Source organism: Simochromis diagramma, unplaced genomic scaffold, assembly GCF_900408965.1.
Source record: "Simochromis diagramma unplaced genomic scaffold, fSimDia1.1 OVJJ01000355.1, whole genome shotgun sequence".
In the NCBI taxonomy this organism is placed as follows: Eukaryota; Metazoa; Chordata; class Actinopteri; order Cichliformes; family Cichlidae; genus Simochromis; species Simochromis diagramma.
The window spans coordinates 878,622-894,072 of record NW_024387174.1 but is presented as its reverse complement, the minus strand read 5'-3'; the positions used below and the strand labels follow the sequence as shown (position 1 = coordinate 894,072).

The following is a 15,451-nucleotide window of genomic DNA, read 5'->3' as shown; positions in this document are numbered from 1 at the left end:
TCCACCGTTGTAGCACGTCAGTAATTTCCATCCACTGACTGCTCTTGCTGTTATATTAGATGTAACTCACGAGTTGCTCCAGTGATGCATGGTGGAATCATTTGTTTACCTTTGGGTCGCACATCACTGCTGCTGGTATCTCCTGCTCACGTGCCTTCACAGCCCGGTTGTACTCAAGTGTGTTTTTGCTGGTTTGCTTTTTTCACTTTCAGTGGGAAAAGTGTTCTTGCATATTTTGCGAACATTCAGCTACCAAACTGTGACTGGAGCCCGACATGTGGCTCTGGCTGTGAGACATGACTGGGGTTGACTCACTGTGGTGAATGCAAACACATGATGTTCCTCTAAACACACTTTTTTGTAAACATTTATACCAGTATTATTGCAGATCATATATGTCACAGCCCTAATTCTGTTTGTTGCATATTCCATTAAAACCTGTAATGAAGATGAAACACGTATTTACATTCATTTGATGTGATATTTGTATCGTGTTGAGCTGTGGAGGTGACAAAAAAAGTTGCTGAGATGTTTTATTTATTTGTTTAGTGGAGAGATTTACTACACTGAGTCAAAGCTGGAAAGAAACCCCAAATGAGACCAAACATTTTGTGATTTAATCTTGATTTTCATGAAGACTGAATTTCAGCATGTGCTCATCCTGTTGATTCGTATGTTGGTGTTGGTTATGTGTCTTAAAAGTGAAATAAAGATTTCTTTAAAACTTCTGTGGCTATTTTTTTTAAGGCACAATCTCTGCAACATGAAACAACGTCTGTGAAGCACATTTTGTACAGTAGGCAGGGAGACTTTCCCATCCACTGTGGTGGTGGGGTGGATGAGATTTGCCTGTGGTCACTTAAGGCTCTGTATGTTGTGGGTCTGTTATGGAAGTTGAGGTCAGTGCCTTCAGACCGGCCAAACTATGGTCGGTAATCATGGTCCCCTGTTTTATTAAGGGAGTGTGGAGGGTATGTTTGCCACTTCAGGCCTCCCTAGGAAGGCTATATCTGTAGTCACTTCCACTGTTTTCTCCTTGCTGTTTACAAATTGTTGTTTCTGTTTGTAGCCTTTTTATTGAACGATTTTGGTTTGGATTTTGGTTTTATATTATTAATTATGTGCATTTGTTGTTATTAATAATATTGCTTCACTCTCCATTTGATGTGTTTTTGGTATGTTTTACTTTTAATAGTTCTATGATTAGGTTTATGTGGGTTTATAATTTATTTAAGTTCTGGGTTTTTTTATGAATAAAAGTGACTTAACTTGTCAGAGATATGAGACTTTGGGCATTTCCCCTTCTGTCTTATTCTCAGTGTCTTGTTCCCATGTTTATTTACCTCTGTGTTGCTATCTTTGTGTCTCTGTCTCTTTCTCTTCCCCTGTTCAGTGGGATTTAAGACTTCCAACAAATAATTTCAAAGGGTCAATTAAATTTTAATAAAACCATTTTACTCAACAGTGCACTCTAATTTTAGCATTTTTTTTACTCAATCATAAAAAGGTTCATCTTAAAAGATGTTTCAGAGACATTTTTATTACTTTTTTCTTTCTTTCTTTCTTTCCTTGTTGTTTTTTAGCCATCAGAATTATTGTCTGATGGCCAACTAACTTAATTTACCAAATGGACCATCACGGCCTTGCCATATTGGTCTATTTGATCAACCTCTGTTATTATTTATTTATTTTAATTTATTTTCAGCTGTTACAGATAGGACAGACACGACTGGGGGATAAGAAAGAAAGAAGAAAGAAAGGGGAAGAGGGACAGTGAGAAAGGGCACTTAAAAAATATCTCCCAGGTCACCTGTTAAGAAGAAATAAGAGAAAACAAGCAAAAAGAGAGCAACATAATAACACAACACCATTGCAATAATCTAGCTAAGTGTAAATAACAGTAAATACTAAATACTGAATGTGATTGTGCAGCACGCAAGTTGACATCGCACAATGTGTTTGAGGTAGCAGCCAAGAAAGGTGTAGCTTGTGTGTGTGAACACCTGTGTGGATGAGCGCTCTTCTATTCAAAAGGCTTCTCCATGTAACGATCTGCTAGAAGGTGTGGGGAGCCATAGCCCCGTCCCCCAGGGCATGAAGCAGGCCTGGAGGAGATCCAGGCCCCAGACATCCACAGGCCCCCAGAGTGCGAGAGCCCAAAGAGGACCACCGGAGGGGCAACCGTGCCACCTTCCTGGGAAGAGCTGAGGAGAGCCCCAGATGAGGGGTCACCCAACAGCCACAGAGCAGAAGCCAGAGAGGGCTGCAGTGACGTACACGCGGGCTCTGCAGGCAGCCAGCTGTGCCAGAGTGAATCACCCCCGCAAGGGGCCCGACCGAGCCACAGGCACCAGGCCCCACCAAGCAGCCGTACCAGCAGTGAGCTGGTACAGACCTGAGCGCCCAGCCCTGGACACCAAGTATGCACCGATGTCTGAGGGCATCAGCCACCAGCAGGGATTGTGGTGAGGGGAAATAGGCCTCCATACCTTGGAGGGCCTGAGATGTTCCAAGGGGGTGGAGTCTAAGACTAGGCACACACAGACCCAAACATGCATTCCCACCCTCATGCACACATATACAAATACTCGGCGCTGATCCAACCTGGATACAGACACAAATGGACACTGTACATGTACTGTACAGCACGGCCCCTCCCGAGAACCCTCAATGTCTACATGCATTTAAAACTGAGAGGTGAGCACCGGCGCCAGAGGTGAGGTTGAATACAAAGACCGTCCTCTGGACACCGTATAACATGCCCGATCCCAAGGCCCTATATGTATGTGTTATGAGAGTGTGAGTAATGTGGATGTCTAGGTTGTGGAATAAAATCAGTCTGCTGATAAAACAGTGAGCACAGTGAGAAGATCTTCACTGAGCTGATCCATCTCATCTCATAAATTGAGGCACAGGTGACAGGAGGGGACAGAGGGGGAACGACCTTTTGTTGCTTTTTTCTACAACAATTTCTTAGTTCAGCTGCAGTATTTGATATCCTGTAACGACTAAAATGATAATTTAAACAAATTTACATAAAAAGATTGTCTTTTAAATGTTAAGTTTATTTAACAACTATAAAGGCCGAGCAGTGCTATTTTTAAATGAAAAACTCACAGGCTCACATGTTCCAGGATTGAATTAGTGTCTGATAACCCTCCCTCTTCCTGCTCTCTAACTCAGCACCTCCTCTCTGTCCACATGTTCCCTTGTTCCCTCCCTTTCTGATCTGCAGTTTGAAGATGGGTGCAACCAACATGTGGTGACGTATAAGAGCTGACAGATCCCATTCGCTACAGAAACACTTGTTGTTTAGATCAGAGCAGTTTCAGTTCTGAGGAAGTGAAACTCACACAGTCACTGACACTGTTGGGTGAAATGGCGCAGAAAGGAGTTCAGCTGGACCGGGAAACCTTCTCTTGTTCGATCTGTTTGGATCTACTGAAGGATCCGGTGGCTATTCCCTGTGGACACAGCTACTGCATGAACTGTATTAAAAGCTTCTGGGATGAAGAGGAAGAGAAGAAAATCTACAGCTGCCCTCAGTGCAGACAGACTTTCACACCGAGACCTGTCCTGGTGAAAAACACCATGTTAGCAGTTTTAGTGGAGCAGCTGAAGAAGACTGGACTCCAAGCTGCTCCTGCTGATCACTGCTATGCTGGACCTGAAGATGTGGCCTGTGATGTCTGCACTGGAAGAAAAATGAAAGCCTTCAAGTCCTGTTTTGTGTGTTTGGTCTCTTACTGTGAGAAACACCTTCAGCCTCATTATGTAGCAGCTCAGTTAAAGAAACACAAGCTGGTGGAGCCCTCCAAGAAGCTCCAGGAGAACATCTGCTCTCGTCATGATGAGGTGATGAAGATGTTCTGCCGTACTGATCAGCAGAGTATCTGTTATCTCTGCTCTGTGGATGAACATAAAGGCCACGACACAGTCTCAGCTGCAGCGAAAGGACTGAGAGGCAGAGAGAGCTGGAGGTGAGTCGACAAAACATCCAGCAGAGAATCCAGGACAGAGAGAAAGATGTGAAGCTGCTTCAACAGGAGGTGGAGGCCATCAATCAGTCTGCTGATCAAACAGTGGAGCACAGTGAGAAGATCTTCACTGAGCTGATCCATCTCATCCAGAAAAGAAGCTCTGATGTGAAGCAGCAGATCAGATCCCAGCAGGAAACTGAAGTGAGTCGAGTCAAAGAGCTTCAGGAGAAGCTGGAGCAGGAGATCACTGAGCTGAAGAGGAAAGATGCTGAGCTGAAGCAGCTCTCACACACAGAGGATCACATCCAGTTTCTACACAACTACCGCTCACTGTCAGCACTCAGTGAGTCTACAGACTCATCCAGCATCAATATCCGTCCTCTGAGCTACTTTGAGGATGTGACAGCAGCTGTGTCAGAGGTCAGAGATAAACTACAGGACATTCTGAGAGAGGAATGGACAAACATCTCACTGACAGTCACTGAAGTGGATGTTTTACTGTCACAACCAGAGCCAAAGACCAGAGCTGGATTCTTAAAATATTCATGTAAAATCTCACTGGATCCAAACACAGCACACAAACAGCTGTTATTATCAGAGGGGAACAGAAAAGTAACATTAATGAATCAACAACAGTCTTATTCTGATCATCCGGATAGATTCACTGACAGGTGTCAGGTCCTGAGTAGAGAGAGTCTGACTGGACGTTGTTACTGGGAGGTGGAGTGGAGAGGGGGAGGAGTTTATGTAGCAGTCGCATACAAGAATATCAGCAGAGCAGGGAGTGAATCTTTACTTGGACATAATGATAAATCTTGGTCATTAGATTGTAACAACAACAGTTTTACATTTCGGTACAACAACATCAAAACTCGTGTCTCAGGTCCTCGTTCCTCCAGAGTAGGAGTGTACCTGGATCACAGAGCAGGTATTTTGTCCTTCTACAGCGTCTCTGAAACCATGACTCTCCTCCACAGAGTCCAGACCACATTCACTCAGCCGCTCTATGCTGGACTGAGGGTTTATGTTAATGGAGCCACAGCTCAGTTGATTAAAGTGAAATAGACTGAAGTCTTTCATATTGTTGTAAGTTTAAATCTGTATTTTAGTTCCCTTTTAGTTTCTCTCCATCATTATTGTGGTATTTATGTGCTGCACATAAATCAGATGTCAGTCAAACATTATGGGCGGTACCTCGACATCTTCAACATGTTGTCTTGATGATAAACTAAGATAAACTCCGCTCTATGCTGGAGTTTATCTTAGTGGATGGTTTGTGTTTGAAACAAGTGTTGAATTCTGCAAACTAAAATAAATTGAGATAATTATCAGCTGCAAGAGTGAGGTTGGTATTCATTTTAAATTTTTGAGTCTTTTTGTTTGTGTATGACATTATGGCAAAAATGATCCAGTATAAATCTAGTGCAGCAAGTGTTTTCTCACAAATAGCAGTTGGAATGTGTTTATATGTCTTTTGGGAGAGATTTTGTGTTAATGTCACCACTGTGAAAGAAAAATGTGCAGCTCTGTAGCCTGAAGATGAAGATAAACACAAGCTCCACCTTTACAGGAGTGGAACACTGTGTGTTGTGGTTGTAATGTGTTTGTAACACCTCTATAACACACCTTTCCTCCACAATGACAGCAGACTGATTAGTCATTAGAATTGGGACTGATGTGCTTCAGTCACAATTCTCTGCATTAACATTTTATTTTTGTTATTTTTAATGTTTGAAATTATTTTTACCTTTCTTAACTAAAAACATTTGCTTTAAGATAAAAAGTGGAGATTTTAATTTGTTTGCTTTTTAATTTCACGATTTATTTTGTTCTCCTTGTCACTAAAAATAATTCATTGCACAGGATTAAAGGCTACTGGAAACCAATGATATGAAGTTTGTGTTCAAATAAATACATTTAAATATTTCAGTCTTGGGAACATTTTTGTGTTTTGACAGTTTTCAATAAAGATTAAACTTCAGAATGGTTTGGTACTTCTGTACTTTTGTACTTCTGTACTTTTGTACTTTAGCGTCACAGTGTTTTATAGACAGAATCCAGATGAGTAAACACTAACATCTGAAAGAAAAAAATATCATTTTATTTGGTTGCAGTGTGTGTAGACTTTACTCTTTTGACTTTTGCCCATTTTATGACTAGATAGGCACTGGGTGATATTTTTGTGCAAAGATGATCTATTTCACCATTTGGGTTCAACAGAAAGATGTCATTTTCTAAATTCATGAATATGTTTTTAGCTTTGCTAAAGTACACAACTAAAGTACAGAGCACTAGTGGATAATTTTGTGGAGTGCTCTGGGAGAAATCATCTACTTCTGAATGTGGATAAGATCACAGAGACAGGAATCAACTTCAGAAGGACGAGGACAGCTAAAAGATCTCTGTCTATCCTGATACAGGATGTTGATGTGGTGGAGGAGTACCTGCGTGTCTACATCAACCAACATTTAGTTTGTAGACAAAAAGAGATGAGAAGGCCCCTTTTCTGAAGAAAGCTGAGATCCTGAGAAATGGTGATCTTCCGTCCATGTAGAACTTCTTTAAATTTGGCTACTTTCCTTTAAAAAATATAGTAAAATGTAAGCAAGGTTTATTTTTGAGTTTTATTTATAACAAGGAAGAAATTAAAGGAATAATATGAACCCTTGATCCCTTCTCTGAGGAGGAATCCAGTGATTCTGTTGCACTGTGGTACTTTTCTGCCTTTGTTTGGGTCCTTTTGTCAATGAGAAAAATCACTGCAAAACAATACAAAGCTGTTATGACTTTTATGTTGGGGTGATACACTTCTAATAGGAGTGGTCTGAAGAGGGTCACTGAATAGCTGATAAGTATATGCTATGGGTTTAATGTAGAAACCATGAAATACTGAAGCTGCTTTGGAAGCACATGATGCACAAACACCTTACTAACAAAAGTTTTCCTTTAATTTGTCAACTGTTTGCATGTTTGGCTCCGGCCCATTTGTTTTGAATTATGATGTCATGAGCCTTTTCAAGCCTAGGATATATTTGCTGTGTGTGACAGCAATAATGCAATTCAGTCAATCATGTGAAATCATTTCTCTTTTTCTGAATTTTACTGACACTGGTCAGTTGTATCATTGTGAATGTCCTTAGGAATATTGGGAGGCAGATTGAATAAATTCAATTTTTTTTTGTCGTACTGTCTAACTGCAAATAATCTGACACTTGGTATATTCCTCTCTAGTCATTAAAAACATTTAGGGGTGCATATTTTCTACATTTGGTTATCACCTGTCCACCAGATTTTAGAGTTTGTAGTTACATTTGGGGTGACACTGGTCTCATATTGTGTACTCCATATTGTCTTTAAAATGCATGAAAGTATTGCATGAATTTAAGCGTGACAATAGAATTTAATCCTCTTAAGCTGCTTCCTTTGATGTGGAAAATTGTTTTTGGGCACTTTAAATACTCATACATGACCCATTTATCTGTTTAGCGAGACAAATAGAGATTGTAATCAATGAGCAGATCATTTGTTATGTTAAATGTTATTTTAGATGTTGGAACACATTTTTCTTATAAATCAAATGTTGAACACTCTTTTTTTCTCACTCACTCAAATCTGACAAAGAAAATGTTAAACTAACCTGCGAAAACCATGGGTTCAGAGTTCAATGTTAGAGCAGAAGATTCAGCTTTCTTCACTAAAACAGCTTTACATTACACAGAAATTAGTGTTGTTTTACTTTCTGGTTGAAGACATTTCTTGATGCATCACACCATCACAGGTAAAGTTGCTCCGCAGTTTCCAACTCTGATATGTTTTAGGAAATTTGTGAACTGAAAACTCTTCTCTCCCATCTTTCCATGGTCCTTGAATGCAGCATCAGTGTTACAGGTTGTGACTCCTGTGAACAAACTGACACAGTGTGATATTACACATATTTAAATCTGTCTTTACTGATGATGTTGAAGCTGCTGAAGGCTCAGTGAAGTTTTGTCTTCCTGCAGGTTAACAAGTGAACTCTGTAACTGATGCACAACACAAGAGGGCGCCTTCATCCTGCTAACAGGGATGTAGAGGAGGTTAAAGCACCTCAGCTCAGTTTGTCCACGTTTTACATTCTGCCATGTTTTTAGGCTGAATAAAGCCTTTATCATAAAGTGCATTGTGTCATAGATCCTGGTAAACTGGATCAAAGCATCATTAGTTAGTCACTTATTTAGTTTGGAGCTGTATCATTCAACACTGTAGCAAGATTTCCCTCAGCTTCTGTTAAAAACAGAAGAGGACTATTGATGAGAACAAACAGCAGGGACACAGTATCAGCAATCACCATGGTTTAACATGACCAGTAAACATCTCATAAAATGGTACATCGTGGTCTACAGTCTGTTTCCTTGAGTTCTGTAAGTTTCTCAGTTTTCAAGTTCCGTTTAAACATCTTTTAGTTAAGTTTTCATGTGTTATTCTAGAACTCCTGTTATGAATGCTGAGTTTGTATTTCCACTGTTTCCTAGTTTAGTTAATCATGTTTCTGTTTTCAGAATGAGTTTTTTTTTTTTTAATAAAGTGTGTAAGAAAGAGACAGTAAATGCAAAAGACTAATTCACAGCCTTATTTAGTCAGATTTGTAGAGACACAAACTGTTCACAAATGTTTGGCAAAACATTTTGTAGAGGTCAGAATCATAGTTTTTATTCATTTTATTAATTGGTGTTAAAATACTGATGATTAGTGGTGTTCCATGCAGAAGGAAAAATGAGGGTCATGTAGCAAATTAGTTAAAACTATTTTTGTCATCAAAGTGTGATTGTGGCTGTTTTATGCTGTCAATAAAATATGTAGATCTTTTAAGTAAACATTCAAAAATAATGCCCTTTACAGTGAAAATACTTCAGTGGAAAGAGACGCTAAATGTTGTTTTAAGTGTGTATCAGCAATAGAATGCCCTTAAGATAAAACAAAAAAAAAAGTTAAGTAAAACAACCCTTGTCTGTGTTTTTTCTTTTTCAGTTATGCGAGACATATAATGTTTTTGGATTAATTTTACTGCTATGTTTATGTGTCTGTTGTATATTATTGCTGTTGATGTTTTCATTAGTTCATATATTTTGGAGTTTAGATATATTTTGAATTAAGTTATGAAACAGTTATGGAAATGTACGATTTTGTCAGCCCATAAAGAATACTTTGATACATCACTTTATCCTTAATTTTATCAGAAACATTCAAAATTATCCCTAGATATGAGGACAATTATCTGATATTACAATTAAATATAAGCGTAAAGGTTTCAGAGGATTGTAGTTGGTGCAGTATATTCAAAGACAAATATTTGTCTCAGAGAAGTAATAGAGTTAAAGGGATGAATGAAATGCAAATGAATAAAGAAATATTTTATTTCCACTTTTGATACATTTTTTCCCAAGTGTAACATACAATTTACATGTCGTCGGTGTTAACATTGCGGTTGGCTCCAGGACCCAGCTTAACGACCTTGTACCTGTCCGTGAACGTCTCTCGGCCTCGGATGCCAATGAATCGCTTCTGTGGCGGTTGCTAGGCAACAGGAGCAGCGCGACGTAAGCGAGACAGTCCCACTTAAAGCCGCTCGGTTCGGCCTTCACGGCCTATGGATGCAGCTGCTGAAGTGGGGCGCTGCTTCGTGCTGCTCACGGGCTCTGATGGATGCTAGCTTCATGTGTGACGGACTGTTAGCTGGAAGAGTTTATTTTGGTGCTACGACTGAGAAACATTTCAGGGTCTGAAGCAACAGTGGAGAGACTGGCTGACTGCTGCAGAAGAAATCTGCTCTGAGGTTAACAGAACGTCTGATCGTCCAGTATGAGCTCAACCTTCAGCAGAGACTGCTGGATATCAGCCGGAAACCCGAGATAAAGTTACGCATAACAGGTAAAACTGCGATGGTCTCAGTGGACTAACACAAGAATACAACTCATGTAGGACCTGATCAGAGCTCAGCTTGTAGGCTAACATACTGAAATCAGGGAGCGGCTAATCACACAAGTGCGTCTCTTTACTACGGTAAACTTTTAGCATTAAACAAACGTTGAGACCGAGAGAAAGTGCCTTTACAGAAGATTTATTTAGAAGATTAAGATAAAAGAGGCAGGGAGGGAAAGCTTCGGTTTTCTGCACTGTGCCACAGTTCGCTGTCTGCTTCGGTTCACGATGCCTCACTCCGGGGCTACAGACAGTCCTCTGCCGCCTGTGGTGCTCCTCACCTCCGTCTGCACCCACAGGCTTCCCGAGGTGGAGGCAGGCCGGCAGGGACTTTGAGAGATGGGCTTTACTTTCAAAAATACCCCTTAATCAGAGTCTAACTCCCTACAAGACCATCGTGACTCCCCCACCATCCTCACCTCATGTTAAAATGTATATTTTTCAACTGAATTATATTTGGGTTCAAGAAAATGATGAAGTTTTTAAAATAACTTTGTAATGTTCTAATAAACAGTCTTAACTCGAACTAAATCAGCTCAAATCTCACAGATGTCAGAGGTATTCACAAAGCATGGAAACATAGTTGTTAGTTTTGAATGCAGCCACAGCAGGCAAACTATGGCTGCATGCTCCAAAGAACAGGAGCACAGTAACTGAACACACTCTTAGCACACTTACATCTGATTTTGGGAACAGTTAACAGATCTGAACCTGATGACCTGAGAGGTTTAACTGGGTCAAAGGTCGAGAGCCAATTGAGAACTGTCCGGTTAATCCAACTAAAAATCATGAAACCTTTGATTTAAAATGTCATGATCAACAGTATCAAAGGCAGCAATGAGATCAAATAGAACTAAGATTGAAACTCTGAGTCTCTAATAATCTTCAGATCACTGATGACTTTAGTTGGGTTGTTTCTGTGCAATGACTGGCTGTGAAACCTGACTGGTACTTATCTGCTATGGCACTGTGAGATTTTCAGTTTAATCTACAACAATGACAAACATTTACTTGCAGCGTGAAGCTGGCAGCAGCTACCTGAATGATTTGTACTCTGAACTTTCCTAATAAGAGTATCAGAGCTCGAGAGTAACTTACACTTTCATTGTTCACGTTTGTACAGTTTAAATTTCACTCCCATATGAGGACATGCTCAGAGTGGACTATATTTGCTCAGATGTGTTTTCCTGTCATCACATTATTAACCTTTTTCCTCAGTGACCCTTTGTTCCTCAAGATCTCCCCCTAACATGAAGTGTGAGGAAGAGGAGGGCCTGTATGACCAGCAGGTCTCCAACCAGGAGAGGAACTCCAGTCTGGACCAGGAGGGCACAGATCCTCCACAGATCAAAGAGGAAGAGGAGGAACTCTGCATCAGTGATGACGTAGAAAAGATTGTACTCAAACAGGAGGACGAAGGCCTCATCTGGACTGAAGAAGAGCAGCTCAGACAGCTGGATAACATCTGGAAACCTGAAATGAACTTACACAGCAGGGGTATGTAAAACCGTAATGGTCTTACCTAAAACTTAATATGACTTTAATTCATTCATTCAATAAAGATATTTTGGAAACACATCAGAGTTCTTCATGCCAGTGTTTAACTCAGCTGATTGTTAGTGGAGGTTTTCTGAGAGCTTCGCTGCTTTTTATCCCCATATTTCAATCCTACTTTTAAATTTCCCCTTCTGTCTGATGTTTGTCTTATCATTTACATAAACATCTTTCCAACAGTAATTGGTGGACAAACTGGGAAAATTAGTGCATAGAAATTTACTAACATGTTAGAAGTGAGTGCATGAAATCTTATTTTAACAGTTTCCAGGTCTGGGTAAATGATATGATGATATTTCTGATGATATTTTGATTAAACTCTGTTGTAGAGTTGGAAATGGACAGCTGTAGACACCACTGCCGAGTAGTCATTCTTGTTATACTTCTATATTTATCTAAGACAAGTAATTTTGTCCATTTGTCACCTCAGCTTTCCCACAACAGCATGAATGTGAGGAGGAACTGGTTTTTGGGGACCATGAGAGAAACTTCAGCCTCGACCAGGAGGATCCGGAGCTTCCACAGATAAAAGAGGAACAGGAGGAACCTTGCACCAGTCAGGACGTAGATCAGCTTGTAGTGAAGCAGGAGACTGAAGGCATTATTATCTTCATGGTGGCTCCTACTTATGAGGAAAGTGAGCCAGAGCTGGACAGTGAACGTCTCCTTTCTTACAGCTCTCCTGAACCAGAGAGCAGAGATCAGCAAGACAACTTTCCTGTGTCAGAGAGTCAGCGTAAAACTGACACAAGTAAAAAGTTTGTAAAATGTGAGATTTGTGGAAAAACCTTTGAGTACAGATCCAAACTAACGAGACATATGAGAGTTCACACAGGTGAGAAGCCACATTCTTGCAGCACCTGCGGAAAAAGATTCAGCCTGATGATAAACTTGAAAACTCACATGAGAATCCACACAGGTGAGAAGCCGTATTCTTGTGGCATCTGCGGAAAAGAATTTAGAGACCAATCGACGTTCAAAAAGCACATGACAGTTCACACAGGTGAGAAGCCTTATTCTTGTAGCACCTGCGGGAAAAGCTTCAGTCAGAAACCAACACTGGAGAGACACCAGAGAAGCCACACAGGCGAGAAGCTGCACTCCTGCGGCACCTGTGGGAGGGGATTCAGTCAGATGATAAACTTGAAAACTCACATGAGAATTCACACAGGTGAGAAGCCTCATTCATGTAGCACCTGCGGGAAAAGCTTCATTCAGAGGATACAGTTACAAAGACACATGAGGATTCACACTAGTTAAAAGTGGGAGAACTGTCAGATGAAGCAGTCCACTGAGAAGCCAGATCAGAGCAGATCAGATGACCTCCTTCATTAAAAAACTCTGTATTGTTTATTGTATTTAGGGGTGAGAGATATAGCCTCAAAATAATATTTCAAGAAACTTACATTTAAAAAAACAATGTACATTTTATCAGCTCGGCAGGCAGCAGCATTTATACGTGTAAGTAAATGAAGGATTTTCCATCTTTCTCTTCCAGTGAGCTGCTGTCACTGATGACAGCTTAGCTAATTCAAAGTGTGAAAATGTGGCCACCTCAAGGTGCTTGATATTGTAAGGTAAAGACCCAACAATAATACAATGAAAACAGAGAAAACCCAAACAGTCATTTGACCCCTATTAGCAAGCGTTTTGGCGACAGTGGGAAGGAAAAACTCCTTTTTAACAGGAAGAAACCTCCAGCAGAACCAGGCTCAGGGAGGGGCGGGGCCATCTGCAACAAGGAAAGTTTTAAGTCTAATCTTAAAAGCTGAAGGCTCTGCCTCCCATTCTACATTTAAATACTCTTTGAACAACATTATAGAGCAATGTTAGTGACACAGCATACATGAAACATGAGCACATAAGTATCCTCAGTGGTGTTTTTCCTGGAAGTTTTAAGAAAAGTGTATTACAAGTGCTTACACTCTAGCTTAATATCTAAAACAACCTCGTAATGCTTAAGGAGCCTGCACAATTCTGTCATATAAGGAAAAAAAATTCTGCCTGGTTTGTTTCATCTTGGGTCGAGCTTTTTAACCTCCTGCTTTTCCACCGTGTAGCACATCAGTAATTTCCATCCACTGACTGCTCTTGCTGTTATATTAGATGTAACTCACGAGTGCTCCAGTGATGCATGGTGGAATCATTTGTTTACCTTTGGGTCGCACATCACTGCTGCTGGTATCTCCTGCTCACGTGCCTTCACAGCCCGGTTGTACTCAAGTGTGTTTTTGCTGGTTTGCTTTTTTCACTTTCAGTGGGAAAAGTTTTCTTGCATATTTTGCGAACATTCAGCTACCAAACTGTGACTGGAGCCCAACATGTGGCTCTGGCTGTGAGACATGACTGGGGTTGACTCACTGTGGTGAATGCAAACACATGATGTTCCTCTAAACACACTTTTTTGTAAACATTTATACCAGTATTATTGCAGATCATATGATATGTCACAGCCCTAATTCTGTTTGTTGCATATTCCATTAAAACCTGTAATGAAGATGAAACACGTATTTACATTCATTTGATGTGATATTTGTATCGTGTTGAGCTGTGGAGGTGACAAAAGTTGCTGAGATGTTTTATTTTTTTGTTTAGTGGAGAGGTTTTACTACACATAGTCAAAGAAACACACATGAGACCAAACATTTTGTGATTTAATCTTGATTTTCATGAAGATTGAATTTCAGCATGTGCTCATCCTGTTGATTCGTATGTTGGTGTTGGTTATTTGTCTTAAAAGTGAAATAAAGATTTCTTTAAAACTTCTTGTGGCTATTTTTTTTAAGGCACAATCTCTGCAACATGAAACAACGTCTGTGAAGCACATTTTGTACAGTGGGCAGGGAGACTAACCCATCACTGTGGTGGTGGGGTGGATGAGATTTGCCTGCGGTCACTTAAGGCTCTGTATGTTGTGGGTCTGTATGGAAGTTGAGGTCAGTGCCTTCAGACCGGCCAACTATGGTGGTAATCATGGTCCCCTGTTTTATGAAGGGAGTGTAGAGGGTATGTTTGCACTTCAGGCCTCCCTAGGAAGGTCTATATCTGTAGTCACTTTCACTGTTTTCTCATTGCTGTTTCAAATTGTTTCTGTTTGTAGACTTTTTATTGAATGATTTTGGTTTGGATTTTGGTTTATATTATTAATATGTGCATTTGTTGTTATTAATAATATTTGCTTCACTCTCCATTTGATGTGTTTTTGGTATGTTTTACTTTTAATTGTTCTATGATTATGTTTATGTGCGGTTTATAATTATATTTAAGTTCTGGGGTTTTTTTATGAATAAAAGTGACTTAACTTGTCAGAGATATGAGACTTTGGGCATTTCCCCTTCTGTCTTATTCTCAGTGTCTTGTCTCCATGTTTATTTACCTCTGTGTTGCTATCTTTGTGTCTCTGTCTCTTTCTCTTCCCCTGTTCAGTGGGATTTAAGACTTCCAACAAATAATTTCAAAGGGTCAATTAAATTTTAATAAAACCATTTTACTCAACACTGCACTCTAATTTTAGCATTTTTTTTTACTCAATCATAAAAAGATTCATCTTAAAATATGTTTTAGAGACATTTTTATTACTTTTTTCTTTCTTTCTTTCTTTCTTTCTTTCTTTCCTTGTTTTTTAGCCATCAGAATTATTGTCTGAAGGCCAAAGAAAATGCCCAACTAACTTAATTTACCAAATGGACCATCACGGCCTTGCCATATTGGTCTATTTAATCAACCTCTGTTATTATTTATTTATTTTAATTTATTTTCAGTTGTTACAGATAGGACAGACACGACTGGGGGATAAGAAAGAAAGAAAGAAAGAAAGAAAGAAAGGAAGAGGGACAGTGAGAAAGGGCACTTAAAAAATATCTCCCAGGTCACCTGTTGAGAGAAGAAAATAAGAGAAAACAAGCAAAAAAGAGAGCAACATAATAACACAACACCATTGCAATAATCTAGCTAAGTGT

General features: G+C 39.8%; 2 protein-coding genes, 1 long non-coding RNA gene and 1 pseudogene across 3 annotated transcripts in view; 3 read left to right on the top strand and 1 right to left on the bottom strand.

The window, feature by feature from the left end:
- LOC120744794 (E3 ubiquitin/ISG15 ligase TRIM25-like) overlaps window positions 1-15,451 on the bottom strand; it is a 188,961-nt gene that overhangs the window by 125,435 nt on the left and 48,075 nt on the right. The gene's annotated exons all lie outside the window — the stretch shown is intronic.
- Window positions 72-14,989, top strand: LOC120744865. The gene is made up of 2 exons (XR_005698477.1): window positions 72-507; window positions 14,049-14,989. It is a non-coding gene; the product is annotated as an uncharacterized LOC120744865 (long non-coding RNA).
- On the top strand, window positions 3,172-5,189 carry LOC120744791 (annotated as a pseudogene).
- LOC120744831 (zinc finger protein 3-like) lies at window positions 9,619-13,862 on the top strand. The gene is made up of 3 exons (XM_040049422.1): window positions 9,619-9,887; window positions 11,157-11,435; window positions 11,923-13,862. The coding sequence occupies exons 2-3, from the start codon at window positions 11,189-11,191 to the stop codon at window positions 12,750-12,752; spliced, it is 1,077 nt and encodes a 358-aa protein (XP_039905356.1). The 5' UTR covers window positions 9,619-9,887; window positions 11,157-11,188; the 3' UTR covers window positions 12,753-13,862.

What these genes read in the sequence shown, in the direction of transcription:
- LOC120744831 (XM_040049422.1), top strand. Translation starts at nt 11,189, where the DNA reads ATGAAGTGTGAGGAAGAGGAGGGCCTGTATGACCAGCAGGTCTCCAAC. An exon ending in AATGAACTTACACAGCAGGG is followed by an intron (nt 11,436 to 11,922) that starts GTATGTAAAACC and finishes TTGTCACCTCAG; the next exon opens with CTTTCCCACAACAGCATGAA.